A 17,156-nucleotide genomic window follows, 5' to 3' on the forward strand; every position below is an offset into this window, starting at 1 on the left:
CCATTTTTTTCCGATTGGTCTCGGTCATTCTCGAACCGCTGTTGTCTGCTCGGGTTACGAGCGGTGTTGAGTCTGCGCTCGAGTACAAATATGCAAGTATCCCTTGCCGGTGATCGATCTCGAACACCTGGTACCCCGAGATGAGCCCGGAAATTTCGACTGGAGTTGTTGCTGTCTAAAACATGGCTCCCAGAGATAATCTATAATCTTATATTCTTGACTAATGAGATATCCAAACGAAAATCCAGGTTGGCAGTTGGGACCCGCGCAAGCAGATCGAGTAGGTAGTATTTGCTTCGTTTTGGGGGCCAGAGCAGGAGGGAACAATTCTCTTTATGTTACTCAGGCACCACAATGCCATCAACAAAATATTCACTATTTACCTATAACATCCTCTGGATGCTGACATTCTTGGATCCTAAGTTACCCTAACCTAGACCCATTTATATACAATATCCATCGCCTCAAACGCCGTCTCCAAATCGGTACGAGTTCATCCACCGCTGCAAAAGTCAGTCTAACTCCATTTCAACTCTTGGAAATAACTAAACATACCTTATCATACGGCTTGGAAGAATCGCAGAATCGCAGGTCCGTGGCAAGACGAATAACGCCCTCTGGGTCCTTGTTGATAGTCGAGGCATGAATCTATTCATCATCGTCAGCCAAGTCCAACAACTAGCAGGCTCAACCATACCGCGTGAGGCTTATGGAAAACAACATCACCCGCCTCATATGCAGACACCAGCCAGCGCCGATTGTGCTGCTTCGCGAACTCTGCCGGATATTCAGACAGCAGACCTGTGCTCATCATGTTGGAGTTGAATGCCGAGCGAGCCTCTTCCTCCGTCAACCCGGCGCTTCTGGCCTTTGCCGTGAACTCTTCTTCAATCTTGAGACCAACGGGGTCACCTAACCTCCATATTAGCATGTTTCGAAGAGGAGGGCTATGGACAGCATTACATACCGTCCTCGAGGTAGATGAGGCCACCCCCATTAACCTTAACATCCCCAATGGGCACCCAAGCAGTCATACTAGTCGGCTCGCCATGCCTCAAGAAAATCTGATCATAATGCACCCCAATCGGCTTCGTCCCAGGCGTATTATTCCTCAAAAGTGTGCGATTAAACGTCAACGTATCCTCCCCCCACCCACTAAACCTCTTCACAAAGTCATAAAGCGCCGGGTGGTGCACCAATTTCTGGGCATACCACTCCTTATAATGCGCCTCGATAGCACGGTCCACAAATGCATCTGCCAATTCACCTCCCGGGCGTCCATTGCCACCGACTGCGCCTGCGCCAATGCCGGGGTAGTGCTCTGGGTCTTTTGTGGGGTTGAAGATCCCTTGCACCGCGTCGGTGCCGTCCTTTAGGACTTGCGTTGGTTGGAGGTATGTGAAGTATTGCCGGCGGCATTCGAGGACATCTTCACGGGGGAGGATACCCTTGAGAAAGAGGTAGCCGTCTTTTTCGTAGCGGGTGCGCAGCTCCTCGAGGGGGAGGGAGGGGTCTGAGGGGCGGAGGAGGGCGGCGTTTTCGGATGTTAGGGGGCCGTCGTTTACGGCTAGGGTTTCGGTGAGGACGCCTGGCATGACGGGTGAAATGTTATCAATAAGACAAGTTTGAAGAATAGAAGGTAGGTAGTTCGATATGATAGAAAGACAGGCATACCAGGGCCCTGCGGTCGAGGCCGGTTAAATAGGTTCTTCAGGATATACTTCCTCCTTTCGCCTCTAATCACCCCGAGGTTTCTAAACCACCTGAGCTACCCCGCCTTCTCCAAATCATGCTGGTCTGCTGGCGGCTGCGCTGGATCCAGTGCTGTGGATTCATCGATGGGGAAAGCTGTATCGCAATGCGTGGGCTATGAGTGGAGGGATTATCTGCCCCGTTCGTGGAAAGATTCCAGATCGTGAGGACGTTTGCGGGGAAAGGTTCCCCTTCAAGAAAGGGGTTACCGAGTGTAGGAAATTGCCTTGTCTGGAAGTATGAAGTATGGAAATATTTCCTTGTCTATTAATAAAATAAACTTGTCTTGAATCATGCAATATTCCGTATATCCGTACGCCTGTTCGCCAACATAGTTACCTATCAGATGCCAAATAATGTCATAACCATTCTCTTCCGTCCCCTTGTCAATCTCGCCACGCCTTCAACTCCCATTCCCCTTCCTCCTCACGAACAACAAGCTCCATCGTCGTAAACTCAATCTTCTCATACATCGTTCTCGCCGCCCCACGCGCCTGCGCATGCCACGGTCCCGTCCCGCCAGCTCGTGCATCTTCCCGACTTCGCCAGACACCTAGATGCGCCACATACGTTAGCATCGGATCAATGAAATCATGATTGGTTGAGTAGATAGGGCTAATGAAGACATACAAGTAGCGAGATTCTCCCTCCGCTCATTCTTACTTCCGAACCAGTACTTCAACAGCCCACCACTCTTTACAGCCTCCGCGTGAGACCGTTCGTCGAGCAAATGCAGTCGATCACCATCTGCGTCGGCGCGGAGGATGGATCGGAATGCGACGACGTAGAAACTTGTTCTTTGCCATGAGAAGTTCTCTTCCGCGGCTAGCGATTGAAGTTTCGATACGACGCCGGGCCAGTCGAAAGAGTCGATGTACGGCGCTGTTGCATAATCTGGCCGCGTCGGTTCGAGGACCGCTAGGGCTTGCGCGAGGAGGCGATTCGGTGTATCAAGGGTTGAGAGGTCTAATTGGTGCTCGGGGGTTGTGTAGGGGGATGTTATGAGGTGGTTTGGTTCTGGAGTTGGCGTCGTGATGGTGGTGGTGGTGGTGAGCCCTATGTTGTCTGTTTGTGAAGGGTGATGTGATTGCGCTTCATGTTTAGGATCTAGCTCAGGATTGTTCTTCGAGTATGCAGACTCGATGTGTATCGCTGATGGTATCGTCGGTGCTAATGGGTCTTTCTTCTCGACTGCGCTGTCAATCACAGCAGGAGGCGCAACCGGAGACGCAACAACGGAAGCCATTCTATATTTCCGCGCAGGCAAGGAAGCACGAAAGCTCGCTCAATATCTCGCTCAACGCAACGCAACGCAACGCAACAACCACAAGAAGAAAACCTATAGCAACGAAATCAAACCGCAGCAGAGAGAAAAGAATGTCTCGCCAATTTATACCCGCACAAAGACGTGACTTAATCGACACCGAAATATTGTCAATGTAGGAACCGCTTAACAAAGATCCCACCCAAAGCACGCAATTCAATGCAATTGCCAGCGATGGCGAAATCTCCCTTGGAAAGAGCACCACACTTCGTTTCCATTGCAGTCTCATTTCTAATAATTATTATCGTACGCATTGTGAACAATGGTCGTAGGATTACGACAGATCTTCATTCTTTGCTGTTTCAAGGCCTCACCGTCTTTTTTAGTAGGTTGGACTTGGTGGTGCCTTACACTACGCTACTACGCTCCCCCGGTAGTACTCAGCTAGAAGTTCTTAGTTGTTCGTAGCTAAGGTTGGAGTTATTCGACGATTGGTGATTTGCGATTGGATTGACGCAACGCGACAGGGTTCTTCGGAGTTCGGAGGGGTTGGGGTTCTCCGTTACTAATTGGTTTTGCGGCGTTGCGACCTGGGGATCTCTTGGATATGCGGGGCTAAGGCAGGTATGTACTATGGTTGCTTTGTTGGAAGTCTTAGCGTATCTGTATTGCTATTGCTAATTTGCTATTATTGATGGTATCATGCGAGCCCAGAATCCTCGTCTCAAGTTAACGCCGTATAATGCTCACATCGAGGACAAATAAGATAGTACAAGGAAAAAAAAAAAACTACTTAGGAGGAGGCGGGGGTCCCATCTTGCCCGCGCCCGTGTCGACTTTTTTGTTAGGCAGCGCAGGGACCTTGAATCCTCCATTCGCGTCTGACGAATTTTTGGGCGCGCCACCCACCTGCGTGAAGGTGCCTGACTTGAACCATCGGTCCTCCTCTGCCTTGCGCTTGCGGCTGAGCTCCGCTTGCACCTTTGGATCGACAAGTTCGAGACCCTGTACTGGCGTGAATGCGATGGTACTGGCTGTACCTGCTGCGCCGCCAAAGGAAGTCCCGATGCCTGACGACCGAAGACCCTTGGCTTGCAGAACGCTTGCCGTGCCGCTGGGACCTTGACCGAATGTGCGCAGTGATGAGGCTGTTCCGCTGGGGGCGGGGGTCGCGGCACCCCAGCCTTTGTTGGACTTGCTGAGCCTTGCACGCGTTCTTTGATCAATTTGTGTTGCGCGGATGCGACCGTCGTTCTGCTGACCCATCATTCCTAGTCCGACTGTTCCTTCGCCTGCGCCGTAGCCGACCTCAGCCTCCTCCTTGCCGAATGCGACGCGGTTTTGCGCCTTGCGGAGTTCCGTCATTGCGACGGCTTCCTTGGCCTTTCGAGCTCTCCTACCACCTCGCTTTCTTGATGGCTTGTCGTCTGGGGCGGGAAGGGCCTTGGTGCCGGAGTTGGGAGGAGGCTCAGTCAGCTTCTCCAGTCGTGTATAGCATTGCTGCTTGAGTTCCTCTCCTAAAGAACCGTCGGGGCTATATTGTGAGACATCGGCGCGAGTAGCAAGAACCATCTTGGCAGAGACAATGCGAATCGCCTGCTTTTTCAGGTCGTTCGGGATGTCCTGGATGATTTCTGAGTGGTAGAGGAAACCCTGTGATCTGATACCGATGTTCGTAGCAAATCCTAGACCCTCCTTCCTCTTCGAGCCCTGAGCGCCCAAGTTGCAGGCCGGAATCTTAGCGAGCTCGCGCAATCCTCCAGACTGGTTCAAGAACTGAGCTGCGGTTTCGGGTCCGATGAGCGCTGCCAGATTGGGAGCAATCTGAGACATGCGAGACTGGATGCTTTGTGTAAGGGCAGTCCGCTCTCGGTCCAATTTCAGGATTCTCTCGCACGTATCCATTACGGACTTGAGTTCCGCCTCGGTCATTTCACGTCCTCGAGTCGTTGTACCTTCCACGGAAACGACCATCAAAGTCGGCCCATCCAGAATCGACTTCAAAGGCGCCCCGACCATATTGTCCGACGAGGTCGAGAGCGCCTTGATATCCTTCAGCGGGCCATTCTTGAGGATCGCGACAGTCTTCGCATAATCGATCGAGTTCGTCACGAGTGTTTCGAGTTCCGGAAATCTGATAGAATAGTGATCGCGTAGTAATTTGTGCAAGCGCGTAAGTTCATCTGCGGTTGATATCGCCACGTCAAACTCGTTCGTCACCTCTTTGGAGGGTTCTTGTAGAAGCTGTTCTTCGTCTTTGTCTTCATCGATGGCTTCGGCGCCCTCATACTCGACGCCGTCCGGGTTCTCGAAGTCATCATCGTCCTCAAAATCTCTCAATAGCTCTTCGGCGGTCGACATGGTGTATTCCGCGACCCAAACAAGCACAGTTTTCACAGGTTGTATGTACTAACTCTAGAAGGTTCACTTTCATAAAAGTTGCCGCCGCAGGAGTTTAGTCATCCAAGCTATCAAAGCCCGGGTGGCGGGAGGGACCACGCGCGCAGCTTCAACAATTTCGGGACGCAACTGACCAGGCATACATCGTCTCATTCACACACACCAACACATTTCACCCCGACGAAGCTTATTGTCAACATGGAGGCATCGCGCGGCCCTCCACGGGTCAAGAACAAGGCCGCAGCGCCGGTGCAAATCTCAGCAGAGCAGCTGCTCCGCGAAGCAGTCGACAGACAAGAGCCCTCATTGCAAGCTCCGACGCAACGATTCGCTGATCTCGAAGAACTGCACGAATACCAAGGCCGCAAGCGCAAGGAATTCGAAGACTATGTGCGCCGCAACAGGATTAACATGAACAACTGGATGCGGTATGCCGCGTGGGAACTCGAGCAGAAGGAATTCCGGCGCGCGCGATCGATCTTTGAGCGCGCGCTCGATGTCACCTCTACGCATGTGCCACTTTGGATCCGGTATATTGAGTCGGAGATGCGGAATCGGAATATCAATCATGCTAGGAACTTGTTGGATCGTGCGGTTACGATCTTGCCGCGGGTTGATAAGCTCTGGTATAAGTATGTTTATATGGAAGAGACGCTGGGCAATATTCCTGGGACGAGACAGGTGTTTGAGCGGTGGATGTCGTGGGAGCCGGAGGAGGGTGCTTGGAGTGCGTACATCAAGTTGGAGAAGAGGTACAACGAGTTTGAGAGAGCGCGGGCTATTTTCCAGCGGTTCACAATTGTGCATCCTGAGCCGAGGAACTGGATCAAGTGGGCTCGATTTGAGGAGGAGAACGGTACGAGCGACTTGGTGAGAGAGGTATACGGGGTGGCTGTGGAGATCCTTGGCGAGGACTTCATGGATGAGAAGCTCTTCATTGCCTACGCCAAGTTCGAAGCAAAGCTTAAGGAGTATGAGCGTGCCAGAGCCATCTACAAGTACGCCCTCGACCGGCTACCTCGCTCGAAATCTGTCACTCTCCACAAGTCGTACACCACGTTTGAGAAGCAGTTTGGTGATCGAGAAGGTGTCGAGAACGTCATTCTTTCGAAGCGCAGAGTTCAATATGAGGAACAGGTGAAGGAAAACCTTCGCAACTACGATGTCTGGTTCGATTTTGCCCGGCTGGAGGAGACATCAGGAGACCCAGATCGAGTCCGGGATGTCTACGAACGGGCGATTGCACAGATTCCTCCTTCCCAAGAAAAGAGACATTGGAGACGGTATATCTACCTTTGGATCTTCTACGCTACATGGGAGGAGATGGAAGCCAAAGATATCGGCCGCGCCCGCCAAGTCTACAACGAATGCCTAAAACTCATCCCTCACAAAAAGTTCACCTTTGCCAAGGTTTGGCTCATGAAAGCACAATTTGAAGTGCGGCAGCTGAATCTTCAAGCGGCGCGTAAAACTCTCGGCCAGGCGCTTGGCATGTGCCCGAAAGACAAACTCTTCCGCGGATATATCGAACTGGAACAACAACTATTCGAGTTCGTACGGTGCCGGACGCTGTACGAAAAGCAGATCGAATGGAATCCGTCCAACGGTCAATCCTGGATCAAGTACGCCGAGCTGGAACGGGGATTGGACGACAGCGACCGTGCACGGGCTATCTTTGAGCTCGGAATTGACCAGCCAACGCTGGACATGCCAGAGATTGTCTGGAAGTGCTACATTGATTTTGAAGATGATGAAGGAGAATACGAGCGCGAACGGGCATTGTACGAACGACTCCTACAGAAGACAGATCACGTCAAGGTCTGGATCAACTACGCGCGGTTTGAGATCAACGTCCCCGACGAGGAGGTGGAAGAGGAGGAAGAGGAAGAGCGACCGATCAGCGACGAGGCCAAGCGACGCGCTCGGGCAGTCTTTGATCGCGCCCACAAGTTGTTCAAACAAAAAGATCTCAAAGAAGAGGTAAGTCGCGCTCTTATAATATGGGGAAATGAGATGCTAATCAATCTGCAGCGAGTGGAACTGCTCAACGCGTGGCGATCATTCGAACACACTCACGGATCGCCCGAGGACATCGACAAGATCGAGAAGCAGATGCCCCGGCGGGTCAAGAAGCGGCGCAAGTTGGACGACGACCGATACGAGGAATATATGGATTATGTGTTCCCGGCAGACGACCAGTCGGCAGCGAATCTGTCGAAGCTGTTGCAGGCGGCACACAAGTGGAAGCAGGGGTCGTGAGCGCAGTAATTATGTCAGAGTTAGTAAATATGGCAATGCCCAATTTAATAGACATCCAACCGTTCTTTGTCCATTTTCCAGAAAGACCGTCAATCTGTCAATCTGGATACTCTCTACCATGAAAAGTAATCCCCACAATAAGCAATGATTCAGGTAGACTAGGTACAGTTGACATAAAATGGCGCCACCAGCTCATCACGCGTCGCAGCACCCGTGAAAAAAACTCTTCAGCAGCCAATGGGAATAAAAGCAGGACTTGCATTCGCTGCCTCTCCGGTCGGGCTGACGATCAGCGAGCGGGCTGGGGCGGCGTGAGTGGTGAGTGGCCGTTGTGGTCTGCCACTCACAGCCATGCTGCAGGAACCCCAGGAACAAGCACCCGACTATTGGATGCTTCGAGCAGGAACTGCAGCCGTTCCACGAGAGTCCGTGAGTAGTCCCTAAAGCAGCTGCCGAAAGAAAGGATATGGTGCTCTGTGCTCACTCCCAGAAATTGGCATCTTCATGTCTGACGTATCGTAGGCTTTGTCGCCTTGTAAGGGTCGGCAGAAGTGTAGAGGGCAGAGCCAACCATGGTACGTCCAGCACTGGTAGTCTCTCTCACTGGATTACCCCTGAATGGCATCCACGGACCCTTGCAGGCTGTAAGGACGAAGGATCGCCTAAACAAACAGGTTTGATATCATCCCGTCCGTCGTCTGTCTGTTCCTGACCCTGACGTCGACTGGGTTTGGTTTTAGAACTGTGGTTGTGGTTAGTGTTGCACGCCTGACTGCTGCTGTGCTGGTTGAATGTCCGCGTGGTCGCCGTCTACTGCCTTGACCTTGTGCTGGTGTCACAGTCTCTCCCTCCGAGTACTCCGACTAGTCGCTCTTTGCTTGAATTCGAGTTTTCTGAATCTCGATAATTGAACATTCTGGTTGTCAATTGCAGACTGTCGTTGAATCAATTGAGTTTTTGAAGAGTCAATCCAGGTAAGAATCATGGTCCTTGCTGGGCCGGGTGTTTCAGCTGTCTGCGTTCGCCCATACAATTGCCAAATTAATTAATCTGTCTCCCACTCACTCCCACTGACCACTGCTACGGCCACTACTCCCACTCTCTCCCCTGACTCGGTCTTCTCCGCTGCCTTCCTCCCTCGCTGTCTCTCCTTCCCCCAAGACTCCCCAATTCTCTCTCCTTCTCGTTCTCTCTGCTTTTCGTCTTCCATCCCGACCCTTGTGGTCTTGTCTCTCGTTTTTCTTCCCCCCTGCCGGTTTGACATCGTGCATCGGTCGCCCTACCTCACCTACCTATGATCGCGAACTATTCCAGCCCCTGAGAATTCTCCGATTGACAGCCACCAGGTCGCCCTTCGTTTGATCCTTTCCTTCGCTCCCTTTGGGCTACCACCCCGTCGATCATATCATCGCCAATCTCTGTCCGATTCAGCCGGCACTCGTTCGCTCTTTGTAACTCATCTCGTAACCCTTCGCGGACGCGAGTAACATCATTATCATCGTCCCCGGAGACGGACGGCCTTCATACACTACCCTCGATATCATGAGATAGGACTCTGGCAGTCTAGTCACCTTCCTCCTACCAATCTAACCCCCTCCCTCACCCGACCGCATTCATTTCGGGTGGCTGGTTACTACCCAGGTCCTATCTTCAGCTGGTATACTCGAAGACTCGATCTGACTTCGTTCGACATTGTTAGGTGGACACGATGCTTGTGCCTGAACCGCCCGTTACGCTTGAGGGCCATTGCTCCGTTATTCACAACAACAGCCTCTATACGCTATCGACCAATGGATTCGCTTCTATCCCACTCGAACTCAATGGCACATGGTCTGAATTGAGTACAGATGGCGCCGAACTCGTCTCGAACGCGGCATGCGTTACTGGTGGTGTTGATGGGAATGAAGACCAACAAGCCCTCTACGTAGTGGGAGGTAGTTCATCAAACTCAGATGCGCCAGGATTGCAACGGTACACATTCAAGGATGGGAAGTGGAAAACCCTTCCAATTCAAGTCGACCCGCTTGCGAACCGGACTGGTCACGCTGCTGTCTACCTAAGTGCTATTTCCAAGTTACTGATATTTGGTGGAACTACTGAGGGTGCAACAGAAGGTTCTTCTGACACTTTCACTGTAACCACTAAGCCGAACTACATCCTTGACTCTGAGTCTGGAGCAAATGCGTCGCCTGCAGAATCACCAAACCTTTTGACCTGGAGCACCGACAAAGCTGTCATGTTTGGAGGTGCCAAGGATCCTTCGGCAGTATACTTCTGGGATTCAGAGCAAGGATGGCACACTGATGGGTACAACGACACAGACATATCTTATCCCACAGGTGTTAAGACTGCCCTTTTCAGTCAGGATAATGGGAAATACCGGCTACGGACTTTCGACACAACTGCTTCGCCTGTCACAGTGGGTACTTACGAACTCACACCGAACCCTTCAGACGTCCCCCAAACAAGAAAACGGAAACGTGATGATGATTCCTTCGCGCCAACGTCTGTTGAAAAAGGTTCCTCCTTCGCGCAAAGCACTTCTGGTGATCAACTGGTCGTACTTTCAGGAGGTAGCGGTACCGACACCCTGTCCATCTTCAATCAATCGGCCACTGATGGAAGCGGCTGGGTCAACGCGACCAAGTTGTTCTATGGTGACCAGTCTGAGCAAGATATTCTTGGGTCAACACCATCATCGTCGGCAACACCTTCGAGCACCCCTTCCGCATCACCATCTGGCTTACCCACATCAAGTGGTGATTCGGACGACGACAACATTGGCGTGATTCTTGGTGCAGTACTTGGAAGTCTTGCTGGTGTGGCCGTCATTCTAGTTCTCATCCTCTTCTACATCAAGAGGAAGAAGGAGAAGATGCGCCAGGCCGCTGGTGCGGACAAGGACCGGTTGAGCTTCCAGGACCAGGGCGTGGAACCCCTGACTCGCTCAGCTTACCCCATGGCTCAAAGCCCGGCACCGAAAGCGGCGTCGTCCGTCGACTCGTTGGCCATTTTCTCCGGCAACATGGGTGATGAGAAGTCTCCTAAGGCTGCTGGTGCACTCCCTCAGCACATGCAGAAGTCTCAGCCCGCACGGCCGAGTCCTCTCAACAACATTCAATCGAGTGACAGTAAAGACTGGGATGGTGACTCAATATCGTCAATGGGATCTCCTATACGCCCTGGTGACCGTACAACCGATGAAGGCTGGGGCAAGTACTTCCAGGACAACCACACTACCCCAACCCTGGTCGGTATACAGTCTCCATTCGCCGATTCTGCGCGCGGTTCAAAAGCCACCATTTGGCCTGGCGAAAACAACGACAATGCTCTTCCACCTCTGCAAACCAGCTTCCTGGCAGAACCAACGCCGCTTGGGCGAGTCAACAGCGGCAGCCCCACGACCGAGTTCGCGACATCCGTCAGAGACGGCCGGCAAATCGCGATTCCCCAAAGTCAGTCGGCTCGGATTTCCAGCGCCAGCGCGGAAACCGCGAGCATCAACGACGACGACGATGACGACGACCGGTACCGCAATGCGCGTGAACGTAGTTGGCTCGGCCGTCCCCCAAGCAGTGCTTACAGCAGGAGTTTCTACAACCCCGGCAGTAGCACGCGGGATGTTACCTCAACGGCGGCGCCTTCGACAATTGATTGGAGAAAGCATGACTCGGCTCGCACGAACACACGAGGCTCCAGTATTCTCATCCCTGAAGGTCAACCTCTTCCACGGAACAATGTCAACTCAGATATGAGTTGGTTGAACCTCAACGCCGATCGATAAGCCCGCTCTCAGACAATGCTGCCCAAGCACCCTCCTTGAAGCCCTTCCCCTCTGTCATTACTCTCCTATCTACTCCAGGGCAACATTACGTCCTCTCACTCTCTTACCTCTCAATCCTTGGCGAACTCACGCTCTAAAAAACATACCCTCATCACCCTACCGAAACAGCGCGGTTCATTTGCGCCTCCATGCACATCAACAACTCTTCAGCCCATCCTCATCTCGCATCATAAGCGCGGCGCTGTGCTTGATCTGGTTTGATCTGTTATACATTCCGCTATCAGCGACTTGTTTTCTCATACATATCTACATCTGTTTGTGTTCTTCGCGCCCTCCTTCCATATAATACAGCCTGGCCTGGTTTGAATTTTTGTCCGAGTCTCTTTTCTTGATATCCATTTACGTCGTCTAGTTCTCTGTGTTTGTGTTTGCATGTCCATTTGCAGTACATTGCATTGTACATAGAGATTACATCGGGCAGGTTGATTGTATGTGGTGCATGTTGTGTCTCTGTTCTGGGTCGGGGTTGATTTATTTTCTGTTGGTGGCCCAGCTAATTGGTATTCTGGCTGTGCTATAGCGATGCATGGTTGGAATGAATGGAACTGAAGCATTCTTCTATCTACCTTCAAATTTAACGTAACTTCAATTTACTTCGTAATTCCTTCCAAATACAGGGGCAAGCCAGAATCGGCAGCAGTGACATCTAACATAAACGACAGACAACCTTGGATTCTACTATCATGCATCCGGTATTCTAGTCATTCAATTATTTAAAGTCATAACTCTTATATCTCCGGACTTTGCGGACTTTGCAAGGAGTACGAGAGTAACACTCTTTTTTTACTATCATGGGTTCGCCCCCTCCTACCTTCCTTTTTATCGACTCTTGCCGCCTCTTCAGATGAATCCAATAACACCTACCTACCTACTTAGAGAGAGTGCTTTCCACACCACCGTCAGCAACAACCAGCCTACTTTGTACCGGGCCACGAGCTACACTACACTGCTACAATCATGTCTGACACCACCGATACCACCGACACAGATGTCGAAGCTGTCTCAATTCTGACCCCCGACACCGAAGCCGACTTCGACTTCGACTTCGATGTCGAAACTATCTTAGAGCCCGAGATGGGACTTGGAAAGAAAGGTCCATCCACTCCGAACCCAGTTCTCTACAAGCAAACTAACACTCCCATCTCATTTCAATAGCCTGGACAACACTCATAACAAACAAGTCCTACCTCCCGGGTCTCCTCACCCTATCCCATTCCCTCAAGGCCGTGAAGTCCGTGTACCCGCTTCTTGTCCTGTACACGGACTCATTCCCTCCCGAGGGCCGTGCCATGCTTAACCTGAGGTGTATACCCACGAAGCGGGTTCCTTACCTTCTTCCGTCAATATCGAAGGACTTTAGCAAGGATGTACGGTTTCATGATTGCTGGAGTAAGCTTGTGCCGTTTGGATTGACAGAGTTTGAGCGGGTTGTGCAGTTGGACTGTGATATGCTTGTTGTGAAGAATATGGATGAGTTGATGGATTTGGAGCTTGATGGGCCTGAGATGGCTGGCTCGGGGAGCAGAGTCTTTGGCGCTGCTCATGCTTGTGTTTGTAATCCGCAAGGGAAGAGGCATTATCCTAAGAATTGGCAAGTTATGTCTTCTAGAGAGATGCTTGGAACAGAAAGAGAGCTAATAGAGACCGTCGAAATAGGATCCCCGCCAACTGCGCATATACAACCCAGCACACCCAGTCTGCTGCAACAGCCAGCACAACCGCCGCCTCGGCAAATGCTGGTCTGGGAATACCCAACGGAGGGCTACTGGTTATAAACCCCTCTCAGGCAATTTACGACAAGATCCTGTCTCAGCTGTCCTCCTCGGCAACCGCGGACTATGCCTTTGCAGACCAAAGCCTACTCGGCGACATGTTCGGAAATCGATGGGTGTCCTTGCCATATACGTACAATGCGTTGAAAACGATGAGGTTGAGTGATGTACATGCTCAGATCTGGCGCGATGAAAATGTGAAAAATGTTCATTACATCTTGAGTCCGAAGCCTTGGGAGGAAGGAATGGACCGGGATGAAGGACGGGATTGGGATCCGTTGAGTAATTGGTGGTGGGAGGCTAATGAGGAGCGGGAGAGGTTTGAATTCGAGGATAAGATAGGCGATGAATTGTTGATGACTGCTGTCGAAAACCTCGCGTTCGGCGATTCATGACGGTAAGGCTATCAAGCCCTAACTGCATCTTTCCCCCATGAAGATGAGAGCCTAGGTAATCGCCGTTCATGGCAAGGCCAACAACCTCTTTGATTGAGCGTCATTCCAAATAGCATTTGTCTCGGGCGTTGTCCTGCTTTTCCAATCTGCTGACGTGGCCTCTGTTCTGCGACCTTGTGCTCGAACGCACTGCCTCACGACGAGCATCAGGAAGTCCTTTCTTACTGAACTGGCATATTACTTATAGCTGTGTAGCCATGCTAGTGGTATATTAGCATATGCCTCGTTTTCTCAGGTTGTGACCGCAGAAAGAAATCAAGGACTCAGATATATGGTGCCTGCCTAGAGGCATGGGATTATCATAGAACCTCGAGCCACCAAAGGCGTTTCCGATCACCCATGGTTGATACTGGCTCTCAGCGAGCTAGCACCGCCCAAGGTGTCGTGGGCTCCTGGACTCGTGGCTACACTTGGATGTTTGTTTCGTTCACTGTCAAGCCCAGCCGTATACCCGCGGCTATTTGCCTAGACACGTTCAGGTGGTATCTGATTCTGGAAGAAGAGTACATAATAAGTACCCAGGTAGGCGCGCCGTGACCCGGCACCAGCGTATCAAATTTGCCAAACAACTCCTACTCCCTCCAACACCATCCTTATGTCATCTGCCCCCCCGGTCAGCCAGTATGGCTTCCTCCTACAAAACGGCACACGCATCGTGCATGGCGCCAGCGCACCACCAAGAGACGCCTTCCCGCCAGCCCTCAACATCCCAGGCCGTCTGCAAACACTCAGCAGCGACAACGCCAATGACCCCTCGACGCCCTGCTTCTGCGGCCCACAGGGCCTCCTGCCCTTTGACACGCAAACACGCATGCCGCGACACGTCCACATGGCGCCGGTGGAGGCGGCAAACGACCCGTCGCGGCTGCGCTACGTCGTTGAGAAAATCATGGTCATGGAGGGCGTGGCGCGAGCTGAGCTAGGCGGCGAGCTGTACGTGGTTCCGCCGCATACGCTCGTGGTTATTGGGGCTGGGGTGCCGCATGCGTGGACGGCTTGTCCGTCGGGTGTAGACTTTAGGCAATTGGGGTTCTTCAGTACAGCAAAAAAGGAGGAGGATGATGAGGAGGAGGAGGAGGCTATGGTTATATCGAGGGGCAAGTTTGTCGCGGTGTTTGAGTATGAGGTTCCGACGGCGTTCTTTCCAACGCGCCAGACGCAGACTTTGACTACGCAGGAGGAATATGTCCCGTGCGATGATCTGCAGGAAATTAGGATCCCGGCGCTTACGGTGGAGGAAGTGATGGCGCGCGCGTGGTTTGTGTGGGGGGGTGAGGCCAGGAAGCTGTCTTCTGTAGCAGTGTAGTACCTACTTTAACCGAGGCCATATAGCCGCGCAGAATGATCGGTGGCAGTGCTGACTCAGCAACCCAACACTTCCTCGCCCAAGTCAAGTCAAGTCAAAGAGTGATTCTCTGCGAGACACTTGCCATGTCTGAATGCCGGGGAACTTCAGCTCTACCTGGCTGAATACAATACATTGGTCCGAGTCAGCAGATGGCATCCTCAGCTACCGGAAGACAGCGACTCCGAGCCCCCAAGGCTTGCCGGAGATGCAGTCGCCGCAAGGTCAAATGTGACGCCACGCAGGTTGGCTGCCCATGTAGCCGATGCCGCATGGACAACGTCTCCGACTGTACACTGCCTACCTCGCTGCGAGGGACTTATGACCGACAGAGCTTCCGCCGAGGGACTGTATCCACATCGTCACCGTTCCAGCCTCCAGTTGGGGTTGGAGGCGACGTGGAGAGCTTTCCCCGTGCCGAGGCCAGTTCCGATTCAATAATGATCACCCCATCGATTGATCCTCATGGCGTCGACCAGCTCCAGTCTCCAGACACCGAGCCGTCTACTGTCGCAGCGGACTCGTGGGGTCAGCCGTCGCTGTCAGCCATGTTCAAGGATTTCGTCGGCCAGGCGGGCCGCGAGGACTTGTGCAAGGCGAAGCTCGTGCTATTCGGAGAGCCATCGCCCTTGACCTTTGCTCTGCAGCTCCGACCAGACCAGAACGCGGGCCTGCATGACGCAAGCGAGCGAGTGATAAACAGTGACTCGTTGGCAGTAGTGGAAGAGAACATCCATCCATCCCACCTCTCAGTGCATGACATTGAGTTGCTCAAAGCAAAGGGCGCCTTCACCTACCCACCGACCGAGATCCTGGATGAGATGATCACAATATTTCTTGATAGCTTCTATCCCATCTACTCCATAGTGAACCCAAGGGATCTCCGCAAGGCGCAACAGGAGCGAAAATTACCTTGGATCCTGCTACATTCTATCTGCTTCATTGCAGTCACCTTCGGAGAGCCATCGATTGCCTACAAAGCTGGATTCACTTCTCGCTCACAAGCACGCCAGCTCTATTACAAGCGAGCCAAAGTGTTGTTTGATCATAATTACGAGAACAATAAACTTATCTTACTCAAGGTGGCCATTCTACTTAGCTTCAAAGGCCCCCAGATGGACTGCTATTGGAATCCTTGCTCATGGATCGATCTCGGCGTCACGATGGCTGTCGCTCTGGGGATACACCGCAAGACCGGGCCCAGCACAGCCAGCGGCCCATTCAAAGACCCATGTCTTCTCAAGCGCATCTGGTGGACGTTAGCTGTGCGCGATGCCCATTGCTCTGCTCTCCTCGGCCGGCCGTTTCGGATCAACATGTTTCAATGCGACATGGAGATGTTGACGGTGGAAGATTTTGCCGATGAACACGGGCCTTTGTCGAGCTGCGGCTGCCGCGAGTCGTTCGAGTACCAGGTTCAAGTTGCCAAACTATCACTCATCCTCCGGGACATTGTTAACTTTCGCTTCGGCCCTGCGATTGAGGGGTCAACTGTCCACCTCCTGCAATGCCGTCTCGCCACCTGGAAGGGCCAACTCCCGACAGCCCTTCAATGCCTACCGGGCCAACTATCGACGCACAAGGCTGCCGTGCACCTAGATCTTCTATTTCACTACCACACAATGCTGCTACACATGGACCAGCCGTGTCAACCGCAAGCACAACCAATGCCCAGCCAACCATCCCCGCCAGTCTCCTTCCCCGGCGTAGCTGCCGATGACTACTACTGACATGGAATCATAATTATCATAGATAGATTTTCAGGGTTTACAGTATCTACGTACCTCCGCCCAGTGGGCGGTGCTTTGATCTGCTTCCGTGTCGGAAGCTACCCAACTGTAGGTAGGCAGCTCAGGTGGAGACAAGAGAGGGTCCGGTCTTGTCCGCGGGTATATGCCCATGCCCGCCTTTTTTCTTCCGCTCTGGGCTTCAACCGCGGGTGTATGCCCTGCTTGAGTGGGTGGTAGGTAGGTAGGTAGGTACAGGTACATAGGTATGGTATCTTAGTTGCCCTGTGTCAACTGACATTGTCAGGTATGAATTGGATCATGAGCAGGTGCATTAC

The 17,156-nt window shown here is 52.3% G+C and overlaps 8 protein-coding genes across 8 annotated transcripts; 5 read left to right on the forward strand and 3 right to left on the reverse strand.

Moving 5' to 3' along the window:
- Nucleotides 1–316: 316 nt before the first annotated feature.
- BDV14DRAFT_166266 (uncharacterized protein) lies at nt 317–1,979 on the reverse strand. The gene is made up of 4 exons (XM_073767458.1): nt 968–1,979; nt 698–912; nt 556–648; nt 317–503 (listed from the first exon to the last, which is right to left on the reverse strand). Exons 1-4 carry the CDS (start codon nt 1,593–1,595, stop codon nt 465–467), a joined length of 975 nt encoding a protein of 324 aa, XP_073632047.1. The 5' UTR covers nt 1,596–1,979; the 3' UTR covers nt 317–464.
- A 32-nt stretch (nt 1,980–2,011) lies between these two features.
- BDV14DRAFT_166269 (uncharacterized protein) lies at nt 2,012–3,483 on the reverse strand. The gene is made up of 2 exons (XM_073767459.1): nt 2,383–3,483; nt 2,012–2,305 (listed from the first exon to the last, which is right to left on the reverse strand). Exons 1-2 carry the CDS (start codon nt 2,996–2,998, stop codon nt 2,139–2,141), a joined length of 783 nt encoding a protein of 260 aa, XP_073632048.1. The 5' UTR covers nt 2,999–3,483; the 3' UTR covers nt 2,012–2,138.
- A 268-nt stretch (nt 3,484–3,751) lies between these two features.
- Nucleotides 3,752–5,441, reverse strand: BDV14DRAFT_117561 (U4/U6-U5 snRNP complex subunit PRP31). The gene has a single exon (XM_073765812.1). It carries the CDS (start codon nt 5,375–5,377, stop codon nt 3,806–3,808), a length of 1,572 nt encoding a protein of 523 aa, XP_073632049.1. The 5' UTR covers nt 5,378–5,441; the 3' UTR covers nt 3,752–3,805.
- On the forward strand, nt 5,411–7,788 carry clf1 (putative cell cycle control protein (Cwf4)). Its single transcript, XM_073767460.1, has 2 exons — nt 5,411–7,396; nt 7,448–7,788. Exons 1-2 carry the CDS (start codon nt 5,615–5,617, stop codon nt 7,673–7,675), a joined length of 2,010 nt encoding a protein of 669 aa, XP_073632050.1. The 5' UTR covers nt 5,411–5,614; the 3' UTR covers nt 7,676–7,788.
- Nucleotides 7,789–9,042: 1,254 nt separating this feature from the next.
- On the forward strand, nt 9,043–11,607 carry BDV14DRAFT_117582 (uncharacterized protein). Its single transcript, XM_073765813.1, has 2 exons — nt 9,043–9,316; nt 9,375–11,607. The coding sequence occupies exon 2, from the start codon at nt 9,384–9,386 to the stop codon at nt 11,457–11,459; it is 2,076 nt and encodes a 691-aa protein (XP_073632051.1). The 5' UTR covers nt 9,043–9,316; nt 9,375–9,383; the 3' UTR covers nt 11,460–11,607.
- Nucleotides 11,608–12,476: 869 nt separating this feature from the next.
- Nucleotides 12,477–13,686, forward strand: BDV14DRAFT_196409 (glycosyltransferase family 8 protein; the record flags this gene model as incomplete). Its single annotated transcript, XM_073772439.1, has 3 exons — nt 12,477–12,612; nt 12,675–13,119; nt 13,176–13,686. 3 exons carry the CDS (start codon nt 12,477–12,479, stop codon nt 13,684–13,686), a joined length of 1,092 nt encoding a protein of 363 aa, XP_073632052.1.
- A 655-nt stretch (nt 13,687–14,341) lies between these two features.
- On the forward strand, nt 14,342–15,052 carry BDV14DRAFT_196410 (cupin domain-containing protein; the record flags this gene model as incomplete). The annotated part of the gene is made up of 1 exon (XM_073772440.1): nt 14,342–15,052. One exon carries the CDS (start codon nt 14,342–14,344, stop codon nt 15,050–15,052), a length of 711 nt encoding a protein of 236 aa, XP_073632053.1.
- A 99-nt stretch (nt 15,053–15,151) lies between these two features.
- Nucleotides 15,152–17,148, forward strand: BDV14DRAFT_166275 (uncharacterized protein). Its single transcript, XM_073767461.1, has one exon. The coding sequence runs from the start codon at nt 15,244–15,246 to the stop codon at nt 16,819–16,821; it is 1,578 nt and encodes a 525-aa protein (XP_073632054.1). The 5' UTR covers nt 15,152–15,243; the 3' UTR covers nt 16,822–17,148.
- Nucleotides 17,149–17,156: the final 8 nt, after the last annotated feature.

Source organism: Aspergillus stella-maris (assembly GCF_047715825.1).
Source record: "Aspergillus stella-maris strain CBS 113639 unplaced genomic scaffold BDV14scaffold_6, whole genome shotgun sequence".
NCBI lineage: Eukaryota > Fungi > Ascomycota > Eurotiomycetes > Eurotiales > Aspergillaceae > Aspergillus > Aspergillus stella-maris.

Excerpts from the sequence above, each read along its gene's own strand:
- BDV14DRAFT_166275 (XM_073767461.1), top strand. The coding sequence starts at position 15,244 with ATGGCATCCTCAGCTACCGGAAGACAGCGACTCCGAGCCCCCAAGGCT.
- BDV14DRAFT_166269 (XM_073767459.1), bottom strand. The coding sequence starts at position 2,998 with ATGGCTTCCGTTGTTGCGTCTCCGGTTGCGCCTCCTGCTGTGATTGAC. Across the intron at positions 2,306-2,382 it reads GAGGGAGAATCTCGCTACTT|GTGTCTGGCGAAGTCGGGAA; the intron begins GTATGTCTTCAT and ends TGGCGCATCTAG.
- BDV14DRAFT_117561 (XM_073765812.1), bottom strand. The coding sequence starts at position 5,377 with ATGTCGACCGCCGAAGAGCTATTGAGAGATTTTGAGGACGATGATGAC.
- BDV14DRAFT_166266 (XM_073767458.1), bottom strand. The coding sequence starts at position 1,595 with ATGCCAGGCGTCCTCACCGAAACCCTAGCCGTAAACGACGGCCCCCTA. Across the intron at positions 649-697 it reads TTTTCCATAAGCCTCACGCG|ATTCATGCCTCGACTATCAA; the intron begins GTATGGTTGAGC and ends GATGATGAATAG. Across the intron at positions 504-555 it reads CTTCCAAGCCGTATGATAAG|CGGTGGATGAACTCGTACCG; the intron begins GTATGTTTAGTT and ends TGACTTTTGCAG.
- BDV14DRAFT_117582 (XM_073765813.1), top strand. The coding sequence starts at position 9,384 with ATGCTTGTGCCTGAACCGCCCGTTACGCTTGAGGGCCATTGCTCCGTT.
- clf1 (XM_073767460.1), top strand. The coding sequence starts at position 5,615 with ATGGAGGCATCGCGCGGCCCTCCACGGGTCAAGAACAAGGCCGCAGCG. Across the intron at positions 7,397-7,447 it reads AAAAAGATCTCAAAGAAGAG|CGAGTGGAACTGCTCAACGC; the intron begins GTAAGTCGCGCT and ends ATCAATCTGCAG.